We start from the raw sequence: 24,315 nt of genomic DNA, 5'->3' as shown, positions 1-24,315 counted from the left end.
TTTGGGAGATATCGATAATTCCAGTAAATTCATATAACGAGCACAAAGTAAATAGTTTAAAAGAACACCGGAAGACTTTCAGATGACATTTAAGTTTTCATTATCTTCGACTGACGACTTCACCGCAAATGGCATGTCAAGTTTTTAGTATTGGAAGCGTCTGCTTCTTAGCAACAAAGATATTAGAATTGTAGTACTTTATTATATTAAGTTGAGGACTACGGATGTTCAGAATTCCTTTGAGTAGCCTCCAGAAAATTATTTCATGCGTGATGGTTAAAGCAGAGATCACACGCATCCACTTTTTACCGGGGAGCGGGAATAAGCCAATTTAAAGGGTACCACAACATCGTTTTGTAGTAGTGCTAAAATTTCCGGGACGTTCAAGGAGACCGCGGAGTGAACCAAACATGCTTTACTAAAACAATAAAGGATCGTTCATGCAGACCATCCAAAGGTGAATGGCATTCGTTAACTTCGTGGATCGTGTCGCTAACGTTCTAGGTTACTCTAATGTCTCTTTAAAGTTTTTTTTTTCTTCGAAGTCGCGACAAATGAAATGTATCGTAAATATACGTGTACTTTTGGCCGAAAATGGACTGAGATCGACTGGTTGAAGTCACAGTGATTACATGTATGGAATCAACTTTCAATTTTTATTGAAACTATTTAACTTCCCCTACGACTTTTCGGTCGATTAGAAGTCGATCAAGTTCTACCAATGAATTCACTGAACGTTTTGTACTACGCTAGCAAAACGACCTATAAGACGTTGGCGAAACGACCTGAGACATTAGCGAACTGGTCGTTAGTGAAACCATCAGTTACCTCGAAGGTTCATTCTTACATATTTTTGTGTCGTCGAAAATTGTATCTCGCAGAAAAGCAAGGCTAGAGCGACTGAAAGTAGAAATAAAAAAACTCCGCAAATAACACTGCAATCAAGACAAGTACTCAGACTTAGTTTAAATTATTTATTCCAAATGATTGACTTACAAATAAGTCAAGTCCTACAAAGAAAACACCAATGACAGTTTCTGTAATTTGTAGAATTGTTTAGCGGGCGAAAATTTAACAATATGAACCGGTCAGCTTTGATTTTCTACCTCTGTTTTCTCTGGGTATATTGTTCGCCTGTTGTAAAGCTGAAATTTTCTCTTATAATGATCTTTCAATTGACGACCTTGTTATATTATAGGTCTTCCTGTTTGAACCAAAATCTACCATTACGAATTCTGATCTTGGTATTGACTGGGCGAAAACCGGGGATTTTGAGTAAAGCTAAGTAGTGGACCCTTTGCGGGTGATACTAAAAAGGTTCCCTTAAGTATGGGGCTCTTAGCGGGTGATATTAGAAGGGTTCGTTTAAGTATGGGGCCCTCAGTGGGTTATTTAGAATCATGGGCCCTCAAAGAGTGATTTTGAAAATGTTCCAAATTTTTTCAGAGCTTATACACGTATAACTATCTACGATATCTTATCATTTTTCATTACTTATACATACGCCGACAAAGACGATAATGATTTCATAAAGGATATTAACCCTTCTCTTCAACTTCCACGAGTGACTGATATGAAACTTCTCCCCACTATTAAAAAAACATGCATTATTCAGCAAACAGGTAAAAGTTGTTACCTTGATCTAACACCAAATTCTCGTAACTAATTTACAACAAAATGTGAAGCAGCTAGAGGGGAGAATTAACAATCAGATATTAAGAGTAAAGATTTAAAGTGATTTTTCGGTGCTAATGTTTTATCTGGTTACAAACTTATGAAAAAACCTCCACGAATTTTTTTACATCTTCGACATTTCTGTAAACTTGGAGTTATGCGTAACGCAAGATGTCGACAGCCAACAACCCATCGTAAAGTTCCATTCTATAAAATTCTAACCCTTTCTTGTCGACTTGGTCATTAACAAAAGGTTAATCAAATTGACTTACAAATTTAAGTAAAAAATTAGGAACTAACTTAACACTGGAAACATATTTAACCTTTGCCGAAGTTTTGCTATGATGTCAACTATTTTTTTTTGTCGTTTTCTTTTCTTTTTTTTCAGCGATCATACCCTGGCTTAACGATATGAAAACTGTTTTTGTTGAAAAATGACGTTTCATACATCTAATCACGTGAAAAAGATGCTTTTAATAGCACTTGGGTAAGTGTTGTATTGAATTGTCTTGGAGTATACTGAACATGTTAAAGCGAGATGTGCCTCCTTCCCCCCCCCCCCTACACCTTTTGTATCATAATATTAAGAGCTCTCATAACGAAATTTAATCAAACGTGGATCGTTCGCCATTCGGACCAACCGAATTGTTCAAATTTCGCACAAAGTTTATCGCAATTATTATAGCTATACAATTAAACGTATAATTACTACATCATGATATGTTTCATCGATTATTGGCCAACATTCGTTGCTCAAAATGCAATGCTTTTTGGTCGTGGCTGGCGCCCAGATCCCCCTCTTGAAACGTCGGTGGGAGGATGGGAAAGATTAGCGTCATCTTGCCATATCAATAAGTCCACGTTTCCAATGCTCTTGGGTCTGGCACGCTTCTCGCTCTTTGCACGCCGAAGCTGTACTGGTTCGCGGTCGCTCTTCTCAAAGGCAGCAAACATACTCGTGTTGAGTTTCTTAGGAATTGGTTTTTCCTCTGGAGAGTAAGACTATAACCAGGAAACCTTAAGATTATTTATCATAGCAGGTGTATAGTTCAACAACTGTGTCACTGGAACTCGAAACCAAAACTATATCCAGGCATAAGCAAACATGAATCATCCAAAAAGTAGCGAAATCTTGTGAAATCCGACATCTGAACTTATTTCTCGTGAAACTAATGCTGATCTGTTCTTTTTCTTTTGGAACTGGCCCATGAGTTGCTCACAAAATGTAGTTTTGCTTGGGCGCCGTTCTACTACGTCTTCTACTGATAGCAGTGGAACGGTTCCGATTGGAATTTTTTTTGAATTTTTTACTTAAAAAAAGATTACTGTGTGGTTGTTGAAATATGTGATATATTCTATTTACATGTTTGAAAATGTCACAAAGTAAACGTCTATGTATCCTAATAAAAGGCTTTCATTCGTTCCGGTCATCTTGGTTGGAAATTAGCTAGGTTGTCTGTTCATTCATAGATAGTTTACTTCTTTTGGCGAGAGGACAGATCCAAAAGTAATGTATAAAAATAATGTGTGGAAAAAGTTTATAAAACACACCTCTGTTGTTCTGTCTTCCACTTGAACTTCCTGATTGGACTCCCTCCTGAAAGAAAGCATTCGTGGTATATAAATGTAGGTCGTGAAGGTAAACATGTCCTCCAAATCATAGCAGTTTTGGTTTACGATTTTCTGTAAAAGCTGAAAGTTTCAAGCGTATTCTGCATTGGAAAAACCTGATTACGAATCAACTAAGCGATTTTTATCGGTATCTCACACAGGTATGTTACGCCAGAAGTTTCCAAATGAGCTCTTAATGGACCGTGAGTCTAGCACTAAGAATAAAATCAGTATATTACTACAAGGTTTGAAATTAAATTGTACTTACCTGTCTAAGGACGACAATTTTTCAGTGATACTAGCGGTTCCATTCATGTCTTTTTCTCGCGCCCCAGAAGACATACTTTCACCAGAAATACTGCGAAGACTCTCAATCGAGTTTGTCCTTGTCGATTCTTCGTCTGTTAGTGATCTTGAGCCTTTTATTTTAGTGGACTGTCGTCGAGAACTTGTATTTTTGCTATCACTCTCAAATTGTAAACGAAGTTCCTCTGGTAAACGACCAACACCAACACCAACACCTTTTTCGGTACTCTCTGGCTCATGTTCCATGGGTGTCGACGTTTTTCTTTCAATGGACACTTTTCGTGACCTTTCAGAATCGGAACCGGTTATAGATTTCCTACTTTCGGTTTCCAGCGGCTGAATAAGATCACTTTCTTTCTCATAGCCCCCGTCTAGTTCCGCTTGCATCCGCCTTTGTTCCTCTAATCTTAACTTAGCCAGCTCTTCCTGCTCCTGACGCATTCTCTCCTCTGCCATTCGTTTAGCACGTTGTGTTCTCTCTACTGACTCCTGAGACCTGGCATTCAAGAACTTTTCCACATCAAGTCTCTGGCCTGCGTTGATCTTTTTCTCATACTCAACATCTTCTTGCGTCTCAGCAGGACCCCCGTGGCAGGCATAAGCTTCGTTCATATCGACTGGAGAGCTTTCAACAACCTCCTGACTTTTGACACTGACCACTTCTTGGATCACTTGCGGGTCCTGCTTGCGCGGTTTTGCTATCGGAGCGACTGGTCCTTCCTGCTGGAACACAGAGAATTGTTGGTAATTCAGTTTTCCAACACTCTTGGGTTTATCACTCTCTGTTTCACTGTCACGGTAGTCCAAACTTTCCTCGGCAAGCAATCTTCTCCTTTCCTCCTCTTGGCGAAGCAGTTGTTTTTCGTCTCTTTCTCGCTGGAGACGCATTTTCCGTTGGACTGTTTCGGAATCATCCATTCCGAGAATGATAACATTGTCATCGTCATAATTCATTCGATTAATCTTTCCATTACTTTCATACTCTTTTATTTCTGCAGGTGCAGATTGAACTTCTTCCCTCTTTTTAACCATACTTGAACCTTCTTTTTGGGTTTTTCCGGGTCCACTGTTCCCTCCCACAGCATCCTGTTCAAAAACACTAAACTTGTCGGCGCTAAGCTTGCTTCTTCTTTTTTCCAAAGTGCCAACAACTTCTGGAGTGGACTCGTCGTCCTGAAACCGGAATATTTCATTACGTTCTTCTCTTAGCCTTTGCTCTTCTAATTCTTTGGCTCGCCGCTCATTTTCTTCCGCTTGCTTTCGTTGCTGTAAAATGTACCACTCCTTGTCCAGTTTTCCCACACTCTTTCGTTTTTCTTCGTATTCTGCGTCTTCGGATAGCAAAGATCCTCAACTCCATCTTCCTCATAAGGACTGCTTTCAAATCAATCAAACCAGATGCCACTGAACAGTTTCTACAACAGCTTCTGCGGTACCTTGGTCTCGTTTTTTACCGTCTGGTCGTACCGCGCTTTTGACGTTCATTTTTGGTTCTTCCTTAGGAGCTATTGCTGGAATTGCAAGAACTTATTTCGCATCAAGACGCCCCAACGCTTGTATATATCCTTCTCAGAAATGGTCCACAGGAACATCATGCAAAAATTCCGGGTCTGAAATTTCTTTTTAGCTGCTTTTCCTGTTTGCCTCCCGACATTTCCTCCCAGCTGCATCTTCCTCTCTCTCTTCTTCTCTCTCGTAACCGTTTCTTGCCTCCTCCTCCTTCTAACTCGTTCAGCCTCTTCACCGTTAACCAGAACGTCGGCCCGCCTGGTTTTCCTTGCCCTCTGTACGAGTCTTTCGCTCTCTCGCGTCTCTTCCTCCAAGCCTTCTGATTTCCCTCTTCTTTGCGGAATCCATCATCTTCCTTCTCTAGCACGGGCTTCGAGCCTTCTAGCCTTCGCTACGCTCTTGCCTCTTTTTAAGTAATTCGCGTTTCCTCGCGTTCTATTCGAAGACGTCGCTCCTTCTTCTTGAAGCCTTTTTACGTCTCCTCTTCATTCTCTTGCGTTGCGTGAGAAAATGGAACTGGGTCATGACTTAACCTCGTCTACAAGTTTTGGATTTAAACTTTAACCTCGTTACATCATCGTGTTCCGTTTCCTTTCCTTCAGGAAACCCAAGTCCAGTTTGACACTAATACTCCACCAACATTTCTCATCAATGTACTTGAACAAGCTCTGTCTGGTCCGCACAAAAGAATCCTGCAAGGCTGTTTATGGTACTTTAATAAGTCTTTGGTTCTGATTTCGTTATTGTTGCAAAACAGATGTGTCTCTGTTTCTGGTTTGTCTTTTGCAAGAAATGGACTGTTGTTTCACGGACAAGCTTGTTTCACATTGCCCTTTTTTTCACTTTGAGATGCCGTATCATCCTCGCCAACTCGTTCATTCTTTTTTCCAGAGCATCATCTTCATGATCGCTGTCAATCCTTGACGTGGTTTCACGTCCACCAACACGTTGTTGAGTGTTTTTACGATTTCCTTGTTTGGGTCGTTCTAATCACTTGCGGGTTCTTCTTTTGACTCGTTCATAAAACATGACAAGCAAAGTAGGATTGATTCTTCGAATCTCCTTGGTGTTCCGAACTTTTGCTTGCGATATTCATCATCGATTTGAATCTTCATCCCTCCTGTTCATCTGGATTCAAGCGCTTCCCTGTTCATCGTCTCCTTTGCTCCTCTTAATCTGTGCCCTTTCAATTTCCTCCAGCTCTTGTTCTGTCTTCGTTTTTCTTCCATTTTTGCGCCATTCAGGAACACCATCATTCTTCACTTTTCCTCTTCGTAACTACGCTCCAAAGTTGCGCCAGCAACGTTGTCGACTTCAGGCTACATGACAAAAAACAAAACGAATCACGTCTAGAAAATGGCACACTTGTTCAACGACACTAAGTACCAACTCGACTTCTATTACCGTACGGAATATTTTTTGCGTGCGCATATTTCATAGTAGTGGTCTATACAACGGTGGTTTAGTGTAGTCTACTTTACAGCTGTTGCAATGATTTTTCACGCCAATAACTTAAATTTATTGATACCAGATCATGGAGTTTGGCGTCATCATTGAAACAATTCCCACGAAGGACCATAGCACTTTGAGACTAAATTATAAACCACCAGGATTTTGTAGGTGATAGGGCGTTACATGGGTGCCGCCGTTTGGTCTTTAGTGGTGAAACAGAAAACAACGAACAAACAAAACGTGACTATTTTTCACTCTGTGGTGCAATTGCGGAACAGCAAATATTACACTGGTCTTGTGTTTTGTTATTAGCAAGCCGGATCACTCCACAGTGTACATTTGTTTAAAACTAAAGAAACATTGTGATTTCGATTGCAATACGTAATCTAAAGGCCACCTTACGAATTTAAGTGGTATGGTTTCGCGTTGATAAGTCCGCTTTGCCCAAAAATTTGTCAACCTACTTGGTACTAACAAAACACGTATGATCGCGTTCATAGTGTTATCGCTAAGGACAGCGTCATGCTTGAATACCTCATCTGCCCCCCTCCTTTCCCAGTCTCTTCTTGGCGCAGACTCGACAGTCGAGTGTTTCAACTTTCTCTACGTAGATCTCGTCTTTGATAATTCGAGAGCTACGGGCTCATCCCGACGGCAGTCAGGAGCAATCTCCGTTTCCTTCGATTGAAGAAAAGGACTGTTAACTAGCTTCAACTTTCTTACTTGTCCGCTCCGTACTTTCTCTTCGTACTCATCTTCCACCTCTCTTTCTTGGTCTCCTGCATAGCCGTCTTCGGAGGGGTTGTCGACAACGGGTTTAGATTCTGACAACTAGACACTGGATACATCTATTTGGTGCTGTTTGGGTTTCGACGATTTCAGGGGTCTCTCTGGTTCTTTGTCTGCCTCTTTCATGAACTGAAACACAGATTTGGATTAATCTTTCTGACTTCCTTTGTGCGTACTTTGGTTTCAAACTCATCGTCACTTGAATCAGGTTGCTTTTGTGACTCCTCTTCCATGGCCTCTTGTTCCCCGTCGTCTTTTTTCCTCCTCTTTCGCTCTTTCGATTTCCTCTCGTTCTTGTTGTCTTCGTTGCTCTTCTACCTTTCTCCAACCGGGAACGTCATCGTCGTCATCACTTTCCTCCTCATACGTGTAGGTGTAAAGCGAGATGAGAGAAGGCTACAAGTGATTAATACAGTTTAGCCGCTAAATGAGGTTTAGCTATCGAACTGAGAGGAGGGCATTTGGTTTTTTTTGTTTTCAATATCGGTAATTTTCGAAATCGGTTTTTTCGATCTTTTCTATTCAAAGTGGCTTCTTTCGTGGCTTTGACATCCGCAGCGGTTTCCGTGGTTTTTTTTTTTTTTTCTTAAATCTAAAATGGTTTTTTTGATCGTTTTTAAAATAGCCCAAACTATAAATTAGATTAAAATCTTCGAACCTTTGGGTTGAGTTATTTCGATTTGGTGTTTGAATTTTATTGGATATTTTGTCCCGGTATTTGGAGTCAAAGTGATAGCTCTCAATGCCCTCCTCTCCAAGAGCTATGGTTGTCTTCTTTCTCAAGGAGAAATTAAGCCAGGTATACAACAACGCAATAAGCAGCAGCAGCGCATGTGTAGGCTTAAGTTACTTTTAACAGTCTGGTGTTTTAAAATAAACAAAAGCTCACATTTAAAAACAAAACAAGTAAACTGTGTGTTAGAAAGCTCGTTTTATTAGTTGCAGTCGTCTAAATAATTCGTTGCCATTACGAAGAAAACAAAAGAATATATTTCCTAAATGCGTTAAAAGCAGTAAGAACAATTTGTAGTCAGTTTATGCATTTGTTTATTAATGTGATTTAGGCCGGTGCTGTTGCGCAGATTATAAGCTAATAGTTGTGTTGTATGCAGCATCTTGCGCTTTTATTAAATAATATTTTACTCTCATAAACATACTATTCACCTTCACCAGTACATCTCGTCAAAAGGTTAATGATTGCAGCATTAGCAAGGCTCTCATTACGAGTTTAAATGCATTACTGTTAAATTACCCTCTCGAATCCTCACTCTCTAATAACTTCGATTTGTCTGGGATATTGTGTGAAAAAGTGTCTCTCGATACCAGTTCGCCCCCTTTGCGAGTTCGCCCCCTGCAGTGAAAAAAGTTCGCCCCCAACTTTACCAGTGCGGTAAAAAAATCTTTCAACTCGTTTTCCTACAGCAGAGCATCCTAAGGCGATTGAATTCTAAGGTGTAGAAAAATAATCACAAGATAACATTGAAACCTTACCTCTGTCTCTGTTTTTTACTTCAAGAACCGGACTGCAAAGAAAAAAAAATCTTAAATTAAATGAGCTGTTTTTCTCTTTGAAAAAAAAAAATTTGAAAATTAAATGAAGTATGGTCGATAGATTTAAAACTCAGAGATCATATCATCATCATGAGACACTATTGAATTCTGAACAGATGATGATCGGCGTGAAGGATTGATTGCATGAAAATATCTCTAAAATATTTCCATTTCTGGGATGAAAAGTACAGCAATCGATGTCTTTCAGATTTCATGGATTAGTTGCAAGTTTGACGTAAAGGATTTCTTTGGGTAGTGACAAGGAGAAATTTGTCCAACATCGTGAGATAGTTTAGTTGGCGATCACATCTGTTAGTCTTGCTTAATGTTTAATTCATTAGTGATACTGTAAAGAGAAATCAAGTGCTAGACACTTTCTAGGGTAGAGGGGTTAACATGCAACGTCTTCTTGAAAACTCAATACATTATTTAGCACGTAGGAAATGAGAAAGAGCTACAAGGGGAATCATAAGTTGGTAGCAAGTTTCCTTAACCCTTTAACTCCCATGAGTGACCAAGACATAATTTCTCCCTACAATATCAATACAATATCAAGCAGAAAGTGATGAGAATAAAGAAAAATATTAACTAGGGGATTATTAGTCGATCCAATTACAAATTCTCCAAATTAACATCACAAGAACTACATGGCAGACAATAGGGAGAATTACTAATGAGATCTTGGAGTTTAAAGGGTTGAATGATCAACAAGAAAACGTAACACAGTTGAAAAGGAGAAATACGAAACACGTGTTTGAAGTGAACCCTTCACACCCTAAAATCAGTTTGCATATTCTCTATACTTTTCTGTATACATTTCTTAAGGTGCTGATGAGGAGAATTTAGTTGGGGATCATTCCTATATTCTTGTGGCCTTAATATGCTATTTGGGGGTGCTGTTGTAAGGAGAAATTTTATCCAAGTCATTCTAAGGGGTTCAAGTGTCCGCTGACTACTTCGTACCAGAAAATAACCAAACCAAACGTGACGGTAAGCAAATGTAATGAAGTGATTTTGCGCCAAGAGTTGTTCCCAAAACCTTAAATAATTTACCTGATGTCCTCCATTTCTGGCTCAGTTTCCTGAACTTTCACTTCAGCCGGAGCGGGAATCTCTTCTTCATTGTTCACAAGTGGCTTTTTATACTGCGAGGGATGGGATGCTCCTTGTGTCTTCTTTGGTGCCGGTCTGTCTGCTGCATTCGCAGGTGCTTGTTGAAACCCAGCAAATAGAGAAAGATTTAGCTTTTTGGGTTGGAAATTTCCCGCTTGCTCCCACTGTTTCTCCTCCTCTGTGAGTTGTGAGTTGAGAACTTCAACGGTATCCACTCGAGGAACCCTCTCTTCTTCATTATCACTTTCGCTGTCACTTCCTTCATTACTCTCGCTTTCGCTTTCGCTCTCGCTGCTGCTTTTTAAATCGTGGCTTTCCGTCTTGACCTTCCTTGGGACTGGCTAAGGAGTAAAACAAAGTGGAAATTTTAGAGCGTATTTTCACGAGAAGCAGACTTGCGTTATATGTCAGAAAGAGATTTTTAGCAGTCTTGCTACACGCATCCTGTCCTCTGCGCGTCTCGTTTCTCACGTGAGTCCTTTTTCGCGCGTCTTCTGTCAGCCTGCTCTTCTCTAGTCTCGATTCACTGTGGGAAATGCAGTGAAATTGATATTCAAAGCTCTAACATAAAATGTAAAAACTAATACTAAACAAGACAAAGTTGTCGCTTCTAATTCTTTAAACGGTACATATCGCGTAGAATCTAACTTCTTGGTCTAAAAAAATCAAAATAGACTTTCAATTGCCTTTCCTTATTTCATTGTCTCATTTAAACATATACCCCATTCACACCAAAGCTTAAACATTTTTTGAAGGCGTTTTGTTTAATACGATTGAGTTTTTTTTCTTCATAGAAGCTACTTGAACCGATGTTTGTCGACTTCAAATGCAGCACATTGAACATACAAGTAAGGGACTACTTGAATCCCATGGAAAATTCGGTTCCTCGTTTCTCTGTTTCTTGTTTTCATTCAGTTAAATCCGGTTTAACTACACATTTTTTTGCCAGTGTGAATGGGGTATTAGTACGGTAAGTCCAGTCCAGTCCAGTCCAGTCCAGTCCATTCCAGAGTATACGTTACTTAACTTGTACGTAAACGTTCCTTATTCCTGCACTTTACCGAAAGATTCAAACAGGTTAAGGAAATGGAACAGTTACACAACGATACCACTGCTTTATGAGATAAAATTGTATCATTTAAAGAATCTTAAATAAATATTCAAGCTACCTCGGGTGGACTTGTTCTGTCTTGACCGTTGCTGAAAAAGGAAAATAACAGGAAACGTTTGTAAACATTTGGAAAAGAAAATTAATTAAAAGAAATTTCAATCTCGACGGAAGAGGCAAAGTATGAGTTGTTTCAAGAGTCTTGTTATATTCTCCAGTTGCTTTTAATTTAACCCTTTAACTCTCATGAGTGACCAAGACAGAATTTCTCCTTACAATATCAATACAATATCAACCAGATAAGTGATGAGAATAAAGAGAACTATCAGCTGGAGATTATTAGTTGGTCCAATACTCAATTCTCTGAACCAACATTATAAGAATTGTATGGTTGACAGTAAGGAGAATTACAAATTTAATGTGGAAGTTAAAAGGTTAACATGAATTTGGTCTTTGATTTTAGTAAAAAGAATGCGTGACATACCGCGTGACAGGTGGCGTGACGATCTACCGAGTTAAATGCTAATTCAAAACTACACATCATTTCACAAATCTCCTTGAAATAATTACCACTGTAGTTTGCTTAAAAATACTAAATCAGTATTTATGATAACAATGAATGAGGTGAACATGTAAATAAAAGCATTGTGTTTGAATTAGTCATCCATACCACAAACAACATAGTTACAAAAACAACATATTTACAAAATTCTACAACGAATATCAAAAATAACATTTCGTTAATACTTGACAGGAATTTTTCATCAGTATTTTCAGGCCCTTTAGACCCACGCACAGCCATTAAAACAATCAAGAGTCAAACGTATGCGACCGCAAGTCTACTTTGTCGGTGAAAAAGTCGTTCAAAAAACACAATTTAGCAATAATTGATTTTAACGCAGCTGTGAAACTCAAAACCACAAGTCGATTCAGGAATTCAGGTTTTAAATCCTTAAACCAACACTACGTGCCGTTTGGATTAAGCGAGAGCTCTCCCTCGAGTATTGGCCATGAATATTGCGGTACAAATGTAAAAAAAAATATAGCGTTTTATGCATTACTTTAACGTTAAAAGAAAAATCCAGGCATTTTGATAATCTAACTGCAATGGAGGTCAGGCAAGTGGAACGGTCCTTGAACGTGATTAAGATACGTGCTCGTCTGCTTGTTTCGACTGCAGTCGGTTGTATTTTCAGTGCAACGGTCGGCAAAATTGCCAAAGATTGGTAGAGAGACTATTAAAATTTTCTCACCTGAATGTCCCATCTTCAAGTTGATTACTCTGCCGGTCAATTTTTAACTTCGTTGGCACAAGCGCCGCTTGGTCATCTTCTGTCTCCCCCTTCATCCAGTCGTATCGACTCTTACGAGGCTTTGGTGTCGGTTTTTCGTCGACAGGGGTCGCTTCAGACAAGCTGTGGAACACAGTTTTTTGTAGCCGGCCTGGCTGGAATTGTCCAGCGCTCTCCCATCGTTGTTCCTCCGCAGTCAAATTTGGGTTGATGTCTGTGTCCGCAGATGGTCGTGTTGTGGTGATAACTTCGACCTCCATGTCTCCTTCGTCGTCTTTCTCTTTCAACGGATCAAACTACTCGCCAAATTAAATTGAAACCATCTTAACCGTTAACTCTGGTATAATTTAGCTCGCCGCTACTCCCAAGCTTGAGAAACCTTGCGATTTTTTATCAAACGGACCTGTACAGACATGCGTGTTATGCAAATATCTCAAGGGGCACTTAAGAAATCCAAGTGGGAATAACTAAGGTGAGATCAGTTATACGTGGGACGAGCACTGCTAAAATTTCAACCTGTCTTAACGCACTGCATAATCTTTCTCTTAATTCATCTAAACTTGTCATTTATCTTAACAGACAATAGAGAGACTGCTAATGAAGTCTTTAGACCGTGAAACTGTCAGAGAGGAGATCAAATAACTATTTCTCGTTTATTTTTTTAGATTTTCTTACAAACAAATGAAAATAAACTTGGGGAGTATTTGTATGAATGTGAAAAAATCACTCAAAGTATACCTGGTAGTCATTCGGCAAAGCAAAAACAAAAGATCGGGTCAAACAGATTTAGCGTACCTCAGTAATGGTAAACCTTATTCTTAAAAAAAAGACTATATCTAGGTCAATTTGGTGGAAAATTCGAACAGAGACTTTTATACCACACATAAACAGATCGTTATCGTTACCTTTCACGTGACGTTCGATATATAGCTAAGTATTCTCGAAATTATAAGTACTATCAAAAGTAAACCTTTCCCAACTTTGAATAATAATTTGTATGAATAATAGCGCTGATGGAGTCTCTGGGGAAAACTGGACTTCTACCAGAATTCGGGTCTGATATTATTACAATCCGTTTTGTTAAGCTTCCACAGTCAGCACTAGAAATATATTGATATTATTTTTTTGTCTTTGAAATATTGGCAACAAAGTTGGATTTTTTTTGTTGTTTCGGTTATCGAACATTTTGTACTGTAAAACACTTGTATAGTCGGAACACATCAGCCTCTTTGGTTGATACAAGGTGTGAAATTCAAATTCTGTTGCTGCGAGTCAATCTTTTGTGTAAAGAGAGAAATCGAATTTTGATAAGTACATGGACCTTCCTTAGTTTTCGCTGTCAAAATCCCACCTGTGTAATTTGAACAAAATTATCGACGTTGTATTTTCATGAGCTGTTGATCTGTCTAGTGTCTTATTCTACTTTGACTCGTATAATCAACGCACTACAAGTTTCCAGCAACAATTAACTGCATTAATCAACGCAACAATACTGTGTGTTCCGAACCGTTTGATAATGATCGAGAAGACTGATAGAAAGATAATCGACGACTAGTAGCATTCTTACCTCCTTGAAAAGTTTGTTTATTTTAAACAAGTTGAGGCAAATCTAAGCTAAGTTTAAGATCCAAAATTGGCCTAATCCCTCAGACAAGTTTCTCTACAAACCGCTGCAATTTTTCTACCCCTCAGTTCAACTTTGTGACGTTTATCAATCAAAAAATTTACTTTTACTCACCGACACAGCTCTTTTCTCGAGAGTCACGACTTTGTTCCTTTCTTCAGGCATTTCTTCATCTTCGTATTCTTCAAAAGACAACACATTGGTGTGGGGCTCAGAAAATGACTCCCACATATCCACCAACGAACGTCTCTTTTCCTTTATGGATACATCATCGTGCTTTCCTTCGTGGATCTCTTCTCCTCTCCAGGGCTTCACGTCGTTTTCGTAGAGTTTTTTCACTTTGAGCTCTTTCGCCGCTCGCCGTTGGTTTTCCTCGATTCTTCGCTTCCTTTCTTCGTATTCTCTCTCGCGACGTCTTCGGTCTTCTTCGGCGGAATTGCTTGTGCGACCTCTGTTGTCCCATGTCGAGATGGGCTCGATGGGTGCTGATGACAGACCCGATGCCTGGTTAAGAGAGATTACCGACATGAGAAACACTTCAATAAGGAGTCGAGAACACCACAGATTTGAACGATTTACGGTTACGATACTTATTCGCCTAATGGTTATGTAGATTAAATAATACCAGCCGAGGGATTAAACAAGCATCAAATTATGTTATTGTTTTAAACTAACCATCGTTAATTGAAATTGCCTTTTATTGGACAAAACTTAACCCTCCAAATGCAAAGTGTAAATTAAGAATAGCCATTGTTAATGTGACAACAAGCTCGGTCCCGCACCAAACTCACCGCCAAAGTTCCTAATCCCCTCAGTACCGCTAGTAGTCATTAAGTAGGGTTTTCTCCTGGTTTCTTAAAATTGGAATGTTCGAATTTTCATCCCTTAAAGTCCCTAATGTTAACCACCTTCGTCCCTTTGGTTTTTACTTTAAATCGAAGTTGTGCGTCAGCGAATGCTGGATCAGCATTGGTAAAGTTCGCTAAAAGGCTGTCCTCATAATGTCCTATCATCAAAAGAGATGTGTTTTTTTTCTACTTGTATGTTTTGGTATATATATGTTTCCTGTATCTTTTCTATTCAATTAGCTTTGATTGGTGGGATCCATTTTAACTTTCTGGACTCCACCCACCCCCTTTCCATTCTCCCCAACAGTTTTAAAGGGAATAAAACCATTGACATTTCGAGATGAACAGGGATAAAGGGGGTAAGTTTCTAAAGAAACTGTGGTGCTGCTTCGGTGGGAGAGTATAACAGGGTACCCTGAACAGGTATAGGGCGAAAAAATTAAATATTTTCTAATGCCCTATGGATCTGTTACCTCCGAAAGTTACTCACCTCTTCAAGGTCTAGAAGATTTTTAGAGTTGGGCACGGTCTCAACATCTCCTTTTTTAACCACATTGATAGGGGCTTCCATGTCAACCAGCTTCGACGGTCTGGAAAACAGTTCTCCTTCAGTGCTGTCAGCCCTCTTCGTTAACTCTGTTTGGGCAACTGGAGCTGGATCCCCCTCACTACCGTAGGTAGGTCCATCGGTGGAGTCGTCCCAGCTCATGAGGTCAACTGAGGCCTCAACCTTTTTCACCTGAGTCATGACAATGTCTTCTTCTACTGGTCTTTCTGGTTTCTCGACCTTTTTCAATTGAATCTTGTAACTTTCTTTCTTCGTTTCTATTTCGCGTTCTTCGCTTTTGACATCTTTTTTTGGTACTTTTGCGGCATCTGTCCCCGTTGAATCCTCTTCGCTACCAGGAGACTTTTTAAAAGTCATCTCCTCGGCTGTTAAGCGCCGTTTGTTTCGTTCACTGCGACTTCTCTGCTTCTTAGTACCATCATCAACCAGACTCTTTGAATCTTCACCGGGACTGACAACAGAGGAGTCCTTTCCTTCTTCCGACGGTCTTCGACCCAAGGTGTCTTTCGATTCTGTCGATGGCCCTCTGAGAAGCAGTCGTTCTCTCCTCTTTTCCATTTCTCTGATCTTCTCCTCTAGAGAGTCGTCGGATGTTGTCCTCGTCGTTCTCTGTTTAGAAGAGTCACTCCTCTTTTTCCCAACTGATTCTTGCTCGAATCTCTTCCGACCCTCTTCAAACTTGGTTTTCATTATGTCATCAGCTTTTTTTAGGTCCTCTTCACCTCTAGTGTCGCCTTCACTACTTTTCCTCTTCGATTTATCGTCACCGTTCAATACAATAGTTTGTTCAGTACTAAAGGATTTTACTGGCTCCATTGACACTGTGATATCCTCTGATGCTTTGTCAGGATTAGAGGAGGTATCTTTCTTCTCTGAGGTTTCCTTTGCATTCTCGTCTGAGCGGAGACGAAAACGATATTCCACTCTCTCTGTTCTGGTCTCAACCAAGGTATTTTCTTTATCGTCATCTGCTGTTATTTTTCTGTAACAACCCGTTTCTGGATCGTACTCCATCGTTTTGCGCCTCTGGCGTCTTGCGTCTAGCTCCTGCTCACTAATTACACCTGCCATCTCTTCGGATTCCCCTTTATCTGTAATTTCCCTCAAAGGTGCAGTTTCCTTGACGGTGGAAGGAATGATAACTTCAGTCCGGTATGTTGTTACTTTCTCAAGGCTTGGTGATATGGAACCCTGCTTCAGCCTTTGTGCGTCCAATAGCTTCTCTTCGCGAAGGAGTCTTTCTGCTTCTTGCCGTATGTACTCTCGTTTCTCTTTTTCTTCCTGAATTCGATCTTCGGCTTGTCGTCGTAACTCTTCTTCTCGCTGTTGCTCCTCTTTGAGCTGAAATGTTGCTTGCTTTTTGAACTCCTCAGCTTTGGCTTGTTCCTCGAGTAGCCTTTGTTCGGCCTCCCGTCGGATCTCTGCTTGACGCTGTCGATACTTTTCGAACCTGTCTTCGGCTTCTCGTCGGATTCTTTCCTCGCGATCCTGAATTTCTTTTATCTTATGTTCGGCCTCTTGTCGTATCTCCTCTTCACGTCTGACCTGGTAGTGGTTTACACGCTCCTCTGAAATGAAAAAAACAAAAACAAAAAACAAATAAACACAGGTAAGAACAAGACTGCAAACTTCTTGAGTTGGACTTGTATGCCTGCCTGTTTTATTTTATTAAAATCACTATAAACTCGTTTGAACTCACTAAAATACTTCTCGATTCTTCATTACTAAGCTTTGTAAACAGTTGTTTAAAAGTTGTTAAATATGTGCCAAATAATAGGGCCACAGGGCACGCAAAAATAGTGAAATATTTGCTGTTCCCTCACATGCTACTTTCACGATGAAAATCTCTCGTAGACGCTGGTGATGGAATACAGACTGTGTAGTCTGATCGTTCAAGTGAGTGTTGATTGTAGTGACTGACGTTTCGAAAAACTGAGCGGAAGTCATCATCAGAGTCAAGTGTGTGTTTTTCTGGACTTACTGACACCTTCAATGAAGTCTCTTCTAAGAGTCCTTGATTCCTGTGGTTATGCTCTGTTCACGCGTCTATGTTTACCAACAAATTATTTTCACGTTGAAAACTTCGCCCATTAACTCTCGATAAAAATAATTATGATTTGTCGCCAACATGATGAATTCATACTACTTAGCATTGTGAACGCCCAAAATAAACCAAATGAATTATATATTACGTGTTTTGACCCGTAACGAAATAGTATGGTAAGTGCTTATAGCGTTTTGGAGACAAAAATCCTAAAATTTGACATGGTTGTCAGTCACATCCTTGAATAAATTTCAAACCTTCAAAATTAATTTAAAGAAAACGTCCCTATTGGCTACTAAAATTGAGGGAGCCATGCAGTAAGTTTCTAGCATGAATAAGCGTCGATGAAGTTTTAAAACATTCACTGAGACCTCTATTTCGCTCATATCTTGTCGCACGTATTTCCTTCCCCAGTATTCAAATCTGGTTCGAGGTTCGTTTACTCGCGCGAAACAGTTCAGTGTTCCGTTATAGATAAGTCTTCAAACGAGGTTATTTTTGAAAAATCTACTGCCTTTGCAGCTGTTAAGCTCTTGTACAGCTTTTAACTAGCTAAAAAGATGAATACGCTCTGCTTGCAAAAGAATACCTGTTAATATTCCGGCTGAGATAAAGATACACTAGATGTACGTTTTCGTTTCGGAAAGCTCTCAGCTAGACTTGAGAGGGAGCAAGACCAAACTTTATGTGAATTATTAAACAATGTTCAAGAAAAGCTTGTTTTCTCTTAAATTTTTCGATACATGACCTAGCTTAAGCGTGTTAGGCTTTCTTACCTTCAAGACCTAACTTCTGATGTTCTAGGAAAATCTTGATTACTGAATCTCGAAACCATTTCCAAAATTAGAAAGAGTTATCAGGACAAGACTGCACTGAGTAAGTCTTTAATAACTCCAAAACATTTTAACAGCTGCCTGACTAAGAATCAATTTTGAAGCGACACTAAATCGGACGAATACGAAAACTTGAAAAGATAATAGAAGCCAAAACATTATTGTATCGCGCAGCACGGGAAAGAAAATACCGCAAGTTATTTGCATTTCGCAAGATAAAAGTCAATATCGTCCATAATTGTGTAACAGTGGTCCATGATACTAATGGGTAGTATAATTTAACGACTGAATAATTCATAATTCTCTAAAAATCCATCAGGAAAAGCTGTAAGTTGGGCTGCAAGACAATATCAATTTTAGGATAAAACGAGAATACATCGTTTGAAGAAACTGAAGCAAACTGGTTCTCAAAAATGTATTGACTTTGAATTCCTTGTGTCTATTCCAAAACTGAAAACAATGAGCCTTAATTGAAGAATCTTTTGCAGAAATTACCCCGTCATGATGCTAAGACTAAAATTTTGCATTTAAGGCCATCCTTAACAAATGTTTTAGACTAGCAATTGCACTTGTAACTGAAACAGTGTAAGAAAATCAAGTAATTTTCCAATGATACATGCATGATTGAAGTACACCCAACATTCAATAAAGAAAGAAAATAGGTTGATAAAGAAAAATAAAGAACTTACAGAGCTACTCAGATAATTTGTAATGAGGGATTACAAAAACAACAGGTAAGTTGCGTCCCGAAGTTCAAAAGTAATTTTTGACCTTGAAGGTTGTTAAAAAAATTACCATAACAGAGAAGTTTCAAGCGATGTCGTAGCTTGATAGCTTGGTTTGTCAATTTACTCTTTCTTGGTAAAGTAAGTTAATTGAATAAGAAAGGAAACTCACCTCACGAGCCCTATCAGTTAATCAAATTATCAACCTCGAAAAAGAAAGTTTCAGAGCGTATACCTCAAGAAATATTCTTTCCATTCAGTTACCGTGTGCGTATTTGGGTATCATTTTGATAGTTTCGCTTTTGAATTGTCTCGCCAGAATGAAGGCAATAGAAAAATTGTTCGAAAATAGTATACATATTAATTGTGTTCAATTCACTTCTTAGCTATGGAAGAATTTTTAATCTTGGACAAAGTTTGTTTAAGAAATAAGAAAAATTCTCCAATTATCAGATTTATCTACCAAACAGATTCGTCCCGATTCACCCTTTCAAAGTTAGAAATTACTTAAAAAAAACATTATGTCACAATGGTGAAATGTTGACCGATTCAGTTTTCCATCCCCGGTGATTCAGGTTGTAGCTACGAGGTTAATCTCCCCCTGAAGGCCTTAAGGAATTCTCTTTGAGGTTATCTTTAGTCTAAAGTTGTCTGGTTCTTTCCAGAGATTAATGTAACCTGAGCCTGGTGTGTGGCTTCCCTGAATGTTATCATCAGGAATAGATATACACCACATTTCTCAACGCTAAGATCTCAAGAAATTTATGATAAAGTAATTTACAACTGAGAAAGCAAAGCAACCCAGGGTGGCATTGGCTTATTTTACTTTGCTCTTTAATCGGTCAAGAAAACTCGCGTCACTCTCTCAACCAATCAGAAAACAATCGTGACTCGTACACTGCTGTTTTTTCCGTGCTTAAGGCAGTCAATATTTTCCACTTTAAGTTCTAGCTTACTCTTGAACCAATTATACCCTGGCATCAGCGTGCATCAGTATGCATACTCTCCATACTGCTCTCTGTACAGATGCTGACAAGAAAAGTTTGTTTAATAATCAAGAGCTTCTTTAGTTTGTGATCATTTCCTTTATTCTTGTGACCTTAATGTTTCATTCAGGGGTGGTATTGCAAGGAAAAAATTAAATGCTCGTCACTCCAAGGACTTAAAGGGTTGAGACAATTTCCCATTGTAATGAATGGTCGTTTAGTTTATTTAGGTTTTTGTTTTACGACACTCAATGGAAGAGCTCTTTTAAATGGAGAGCATTGGCATTTGAACGTTACTGACTGATAGAAGGAAAAGAACAATCTCGAGCTATTTAAGGGTGTCTGCTGGTGCAAGTGTCTTTGCATATAGGGTAGCCATAGCTCGTTCTTGAGGCATTTCTTTGATAAGGGATGGAACCCGCCTCTGCAAATCTAGGTAAACAGTTATTTTAAGTGCACACAATTTACGTTTAATTAAATTCACATACCCAATTTCCCATCAGGAAATATGCAAATTATGCAATGTTCGAGTTCTCTATATTTCATGTGATACAGAGTTAAAACATTGTCTGCTTATGCACAAAGTTAAACGGACACAAATATGTAAAAACATCAATTTGGAGAGGTTGAAAATACAAAATGTACCTCACATTGTCTTCCCGAGGTCGTATTAATGCTGATATGTTTCACAAAGAGTAAATAAAAACATCTTAGTTGTTGCATTTAATACCATGTCTTGTCTGTTACTTTAGAAGACAGTGCTTAAAAGGTTCTTTACAAGTTTGTTTAAAAAGTAAATCATAAGTTAATGGAATAGGACGACCTGACAGACACAAATACATTTGAAAATGAATGGAAACAAATTCAAATTAACAAGAGCCTAAGCTTTTTTCCCACGAGAATAAACTCATTGATGTGTTTCAACGCTTGATTTCAGACAAATTAGTTCCTTTTGTTTATATGCTTGAATAACAGATACTTTCGAAAATTAAATCACCTTTCGAAAGCTTTTCTCGGTAGACGTAAATAAATTAACTAATAAGTGATATCTTGGGAGCCATCATAAATAAACCTTTCTTGCAACCGAGGCGGTCTGTAAATACGGTAGCGTACGGAATGGCGCTTAAGGTAATAAAATTGTGGTTAACAACATTTCTACCGACCTAGTCTCGGTGATCCAATTCAAACAAAGGTCTCCAGTAGTGATCAGGCTGCCCTAGTAAACTGGTAACAAAAGTATTTCAAGCGAAAGCCCCGATGTTTCTAGATAACAATTTTGTACATAAATAATCATATGAATCGCATACCTGCAATAATATTATATTCCCGTTTACGAACAGGAATACCCCTTCGTTCGAAACTGCTCCATTGTCGCAAAAGATGATGAAAACATGCCACACAAACAACCGCTCGACCGAGGTCGTCTAACTTTGTTTTCTTTCCCTGTAGCTCGGCTAAGACAGGGAAAAAAGGTCCCTTTGGTTGTGTTGTCGCAAATAAACGCTTCTCGAACCCATTTGTTGAGTTGTTACAGAACGTGCAAATCGTGAAACTAGGTTCTCCGTTTGTAGAAGGTGTCGAGCTGATTCTAACATGTAACTCTGTCGTCGCCATAATACTTTTGATACACACACAGAATTCTTTGAGTGAGAAGCTTACTACCGAGTATACAGGTTGCTATTAATTAAAAACCGAGTTCGTAGTCGTCAAAACGATCTCATTTTACGATCATTAATCGCAGCAGTGTACCAGCCAGCCATACAATTTGTGCAAACTTTGCTGAATAATCTGTGTTTACATGGAAGACCGTCGTATGTCGGTGACACATCGCTTACAAATCATATGCAAAGCCTAGCTAATTTATGCGTGCAGAGAACAGAATATAAACTATACCACAATCTTTCTTTCCGCAAACTCTAATTATATCCATTTCAATGGAAGCGATGGTTTGATGCGGAAACAGATTTCATTGGCTAAAAATAATGTTTGTTCACCACCTTCACAATCACATAAGGGGTGGTAAATTGTCTTTAACATTGCGTGTCGTACACAAGTTCTCTCAACTTTTAAGGCTCTCGTCTCCGATTTCTCCCCGTGTTATGACATTTCTGTCCCAGTTTCTCTGACCTACTTGGAATAGAAAGAAACTTCACCCTCGTAAACTATGACGCTTACATTCTTCTCCTGAACTTGAAAATTCTCGAAATAACCATTCTGTTCTCTTTAAATTTAAAACGGTTACGCTTAGATAAAGTTAAACTCATGATAATCTCAAGAAAGAGATTTTTGACGGATCTCTTCTTTCAATGAGGCTATTCTCGACTTGCCGCTTCTATTATCGTTGAAAAACAATTCCAACGCTCGTCAAAAAGGAAAATTATCTGTTCCTTAAAGAGTCAAATTTTAATACTCGTTTACATTGATTTCAATGAATTTAAAAGCGACAATTGAATCTATTTTTAATTTAAGGGTGCCCTTAACAATTAAAGATTTACTTCAAGCCGAGAAGTGATGAAATCAAAATGTTTCGTGCTGATGAAGGATTCATGCTGATACCGTTTAAATCTGTGCTAAATTTGTATTAAGTGGGCGCTTTAACGGGATTTCGGCACTTCGGAAAAAAAAAGCCGCTCTTAAGTGTACATCTAAGCGTCAACGCGGTGCAATACATTTTGCTTATGCCCGTTCTTAGTACTATTTTCTAAATGAAGTATTCAAAAACATAACTGAAAACAAAATTGATATGACAATTGCGCTTTAAAACTCACTTTGAACTTTATAGTCTCTCACTGTTTCAATTTCTTTTCTCTTCCTCGTTTTCTCAGTGACTACACTGTACAAATAAGCTCGAACACAAAATATATTAAAGTTCACAGCTAGAACACCTTTCCGAAGGCCCTCTCTGAGCCCCTTTCTTAAAAAAAGGCCCCATTAAATTTGAAGAGGGTGAGCCATTGAGCCCTTTTAGGTCAATTTTAAGAATGAACCTTGTATAAAGACCGACGTAGTCTTTCATTTCCAAGTGGTATTTTAATAATATCGGTCAATTTAAAAAAGGAGCTCATTGAAAATACCCGGCGGTACATTTATGCTAATTATAATTCGGAAAGTTAAACTGGTAGAAAACGGTTTACATTCAAGAAAATACAGATAATGCCGATTATCGATCAAAGTACGTCAATTTTACGCCAACTGATAAAATCAACTAAACAACTACATTCCAACACTGGCCATATACTCTAAAATGAATAAAGGGGATGAGTTTCTAAAGAAACAGTAGTGCTGCGTCGGTGGGAGAGTATAACAGCTGAGTTGATAACGTAAATTGGCCACCGTAAAGAGCTTCAAAGCTTTGAAACTCTTTACGGTGGCCGATTAACGACGTTATCAACTCAGTTGATGGTATTAAATTACCCTCGTATACTCTACAGTTTTGACCCGCGAATGTATAGAATCATTTTGATTCTTCTCGGTTCCACAAAGCGAATGTAAACTAGCAACAACTTATTAAAGATTCTGTACTTCTACGATTTCACTGGAGAAATTTGCCATCATGCAATGACAACATCAGTTCGAGTTTGTCTCCTGTATTATCCTTTCTGGGTTTACCTTTTTTATAAACTTCCTCATTGTTGATGACCAATTAGTGCTCGAGGAAACTAATTTGTCAGTCTTAACTAAGTTCCAACTTTACTGAGGTGTATTCTTTTTCTCTGTTGTAATACCAGGCTACTCTACTATAAACACATTTTAATTCGTTCTTATACCATGATGATCTATTGGAGGACAGACGCATAGATATCTTCGCACATTTTGCCTTTTTATCATACGGAACAAATAAATTCCATGTTGCCGTGGGTCTGTACAGTAATAGATCAAAGATGACATCAAAATGTGGTACCTGAGAACATCAGTGACACACTTGGCTGCTCCCTGTGTCCCACTTTTTTGTTCTTACCATATTTTGACGTCATCTGTGGTCTATTACTGAACGTTTCTAGAATGTAACTGGGTAATTTACTGTTATCAACTGAGTTGAAAACGTCAATTGGCCACCGTTAAGAGTTTAAAGGCTGACGTTTCGAGCGTTAGCCTTATAACTCTACGGTGGTCAATTTACGTTTTCAACTCTGTTGATAACACTAAATTACCCTGTTATACTCTTCCACCGACGCAACACAACAGTTTCTCTAGAAACTTACCGCCTTTATTCGTTTCTAGAATGTCTTTTGAATAATTTGAAAAGGAGAAAAAAATAGCCCGGAAGATTCTTTGTGGCCAT

At 38.8% G+C, this 24,315-nt stretch overlaps 1 protein-coding gene across 1 annotated transcript; it reads right to left on the bottom strand.

Annotated features, from left to right (window-relative positions):
- Nucleotides 1-954: 954 nt before the first annotated feature.
- LOC131799841 (trichohyalin) lies at nt 955-21,852 on the bottom strand. Its single transcript, XM_059117524.2, is given in 19 exon segments — nt 955-2,676; nt 3,226-3,271; nt 3,554-4,938; nt 4,941-4,973; nt 4,975-5,097; nt 5,100-5,492; nt 5,494-6,362; nt 6,365-6,419; nt 7,087-7,475; nt 7,478-7,586; nt 7,588-7,737; nt 8,833-8,847; nt 8,849-8,864; nt 9,946-10,346; nt 11,175-11,205; nt 12,367-12,701; nt 14,144-14,533; nt 15,368-17,013; nt 21,341-21,852. Coding segments are annotated over 19 exon segments (6,942 nt in total). The 5' UTR covers nt 21,648-21,852; the 3' UTR covers nt 955-2,427.
- Between the last annotated feature and the right edge of the window lie 2,463 nt (nt 21,853-24,315).

Source organism: Pocillopora verrucosa, chromosome 12 (genome assembly GCF_036669915.1).
Source record: "Pocillopora verrucosa isolate sample1 chromosome 12, ASM3666991v2, whole genome shotgun sequence".
NCBI lineage: Eukaryota > Metazoa > Cnidaria > Anthozoa > Scleractinia > Pocilloporidae > Pocillopora > Pocillopora verrucosa.
This window is presented reverse-complemented; position numbering and strand designations above follow the sequence as displayed.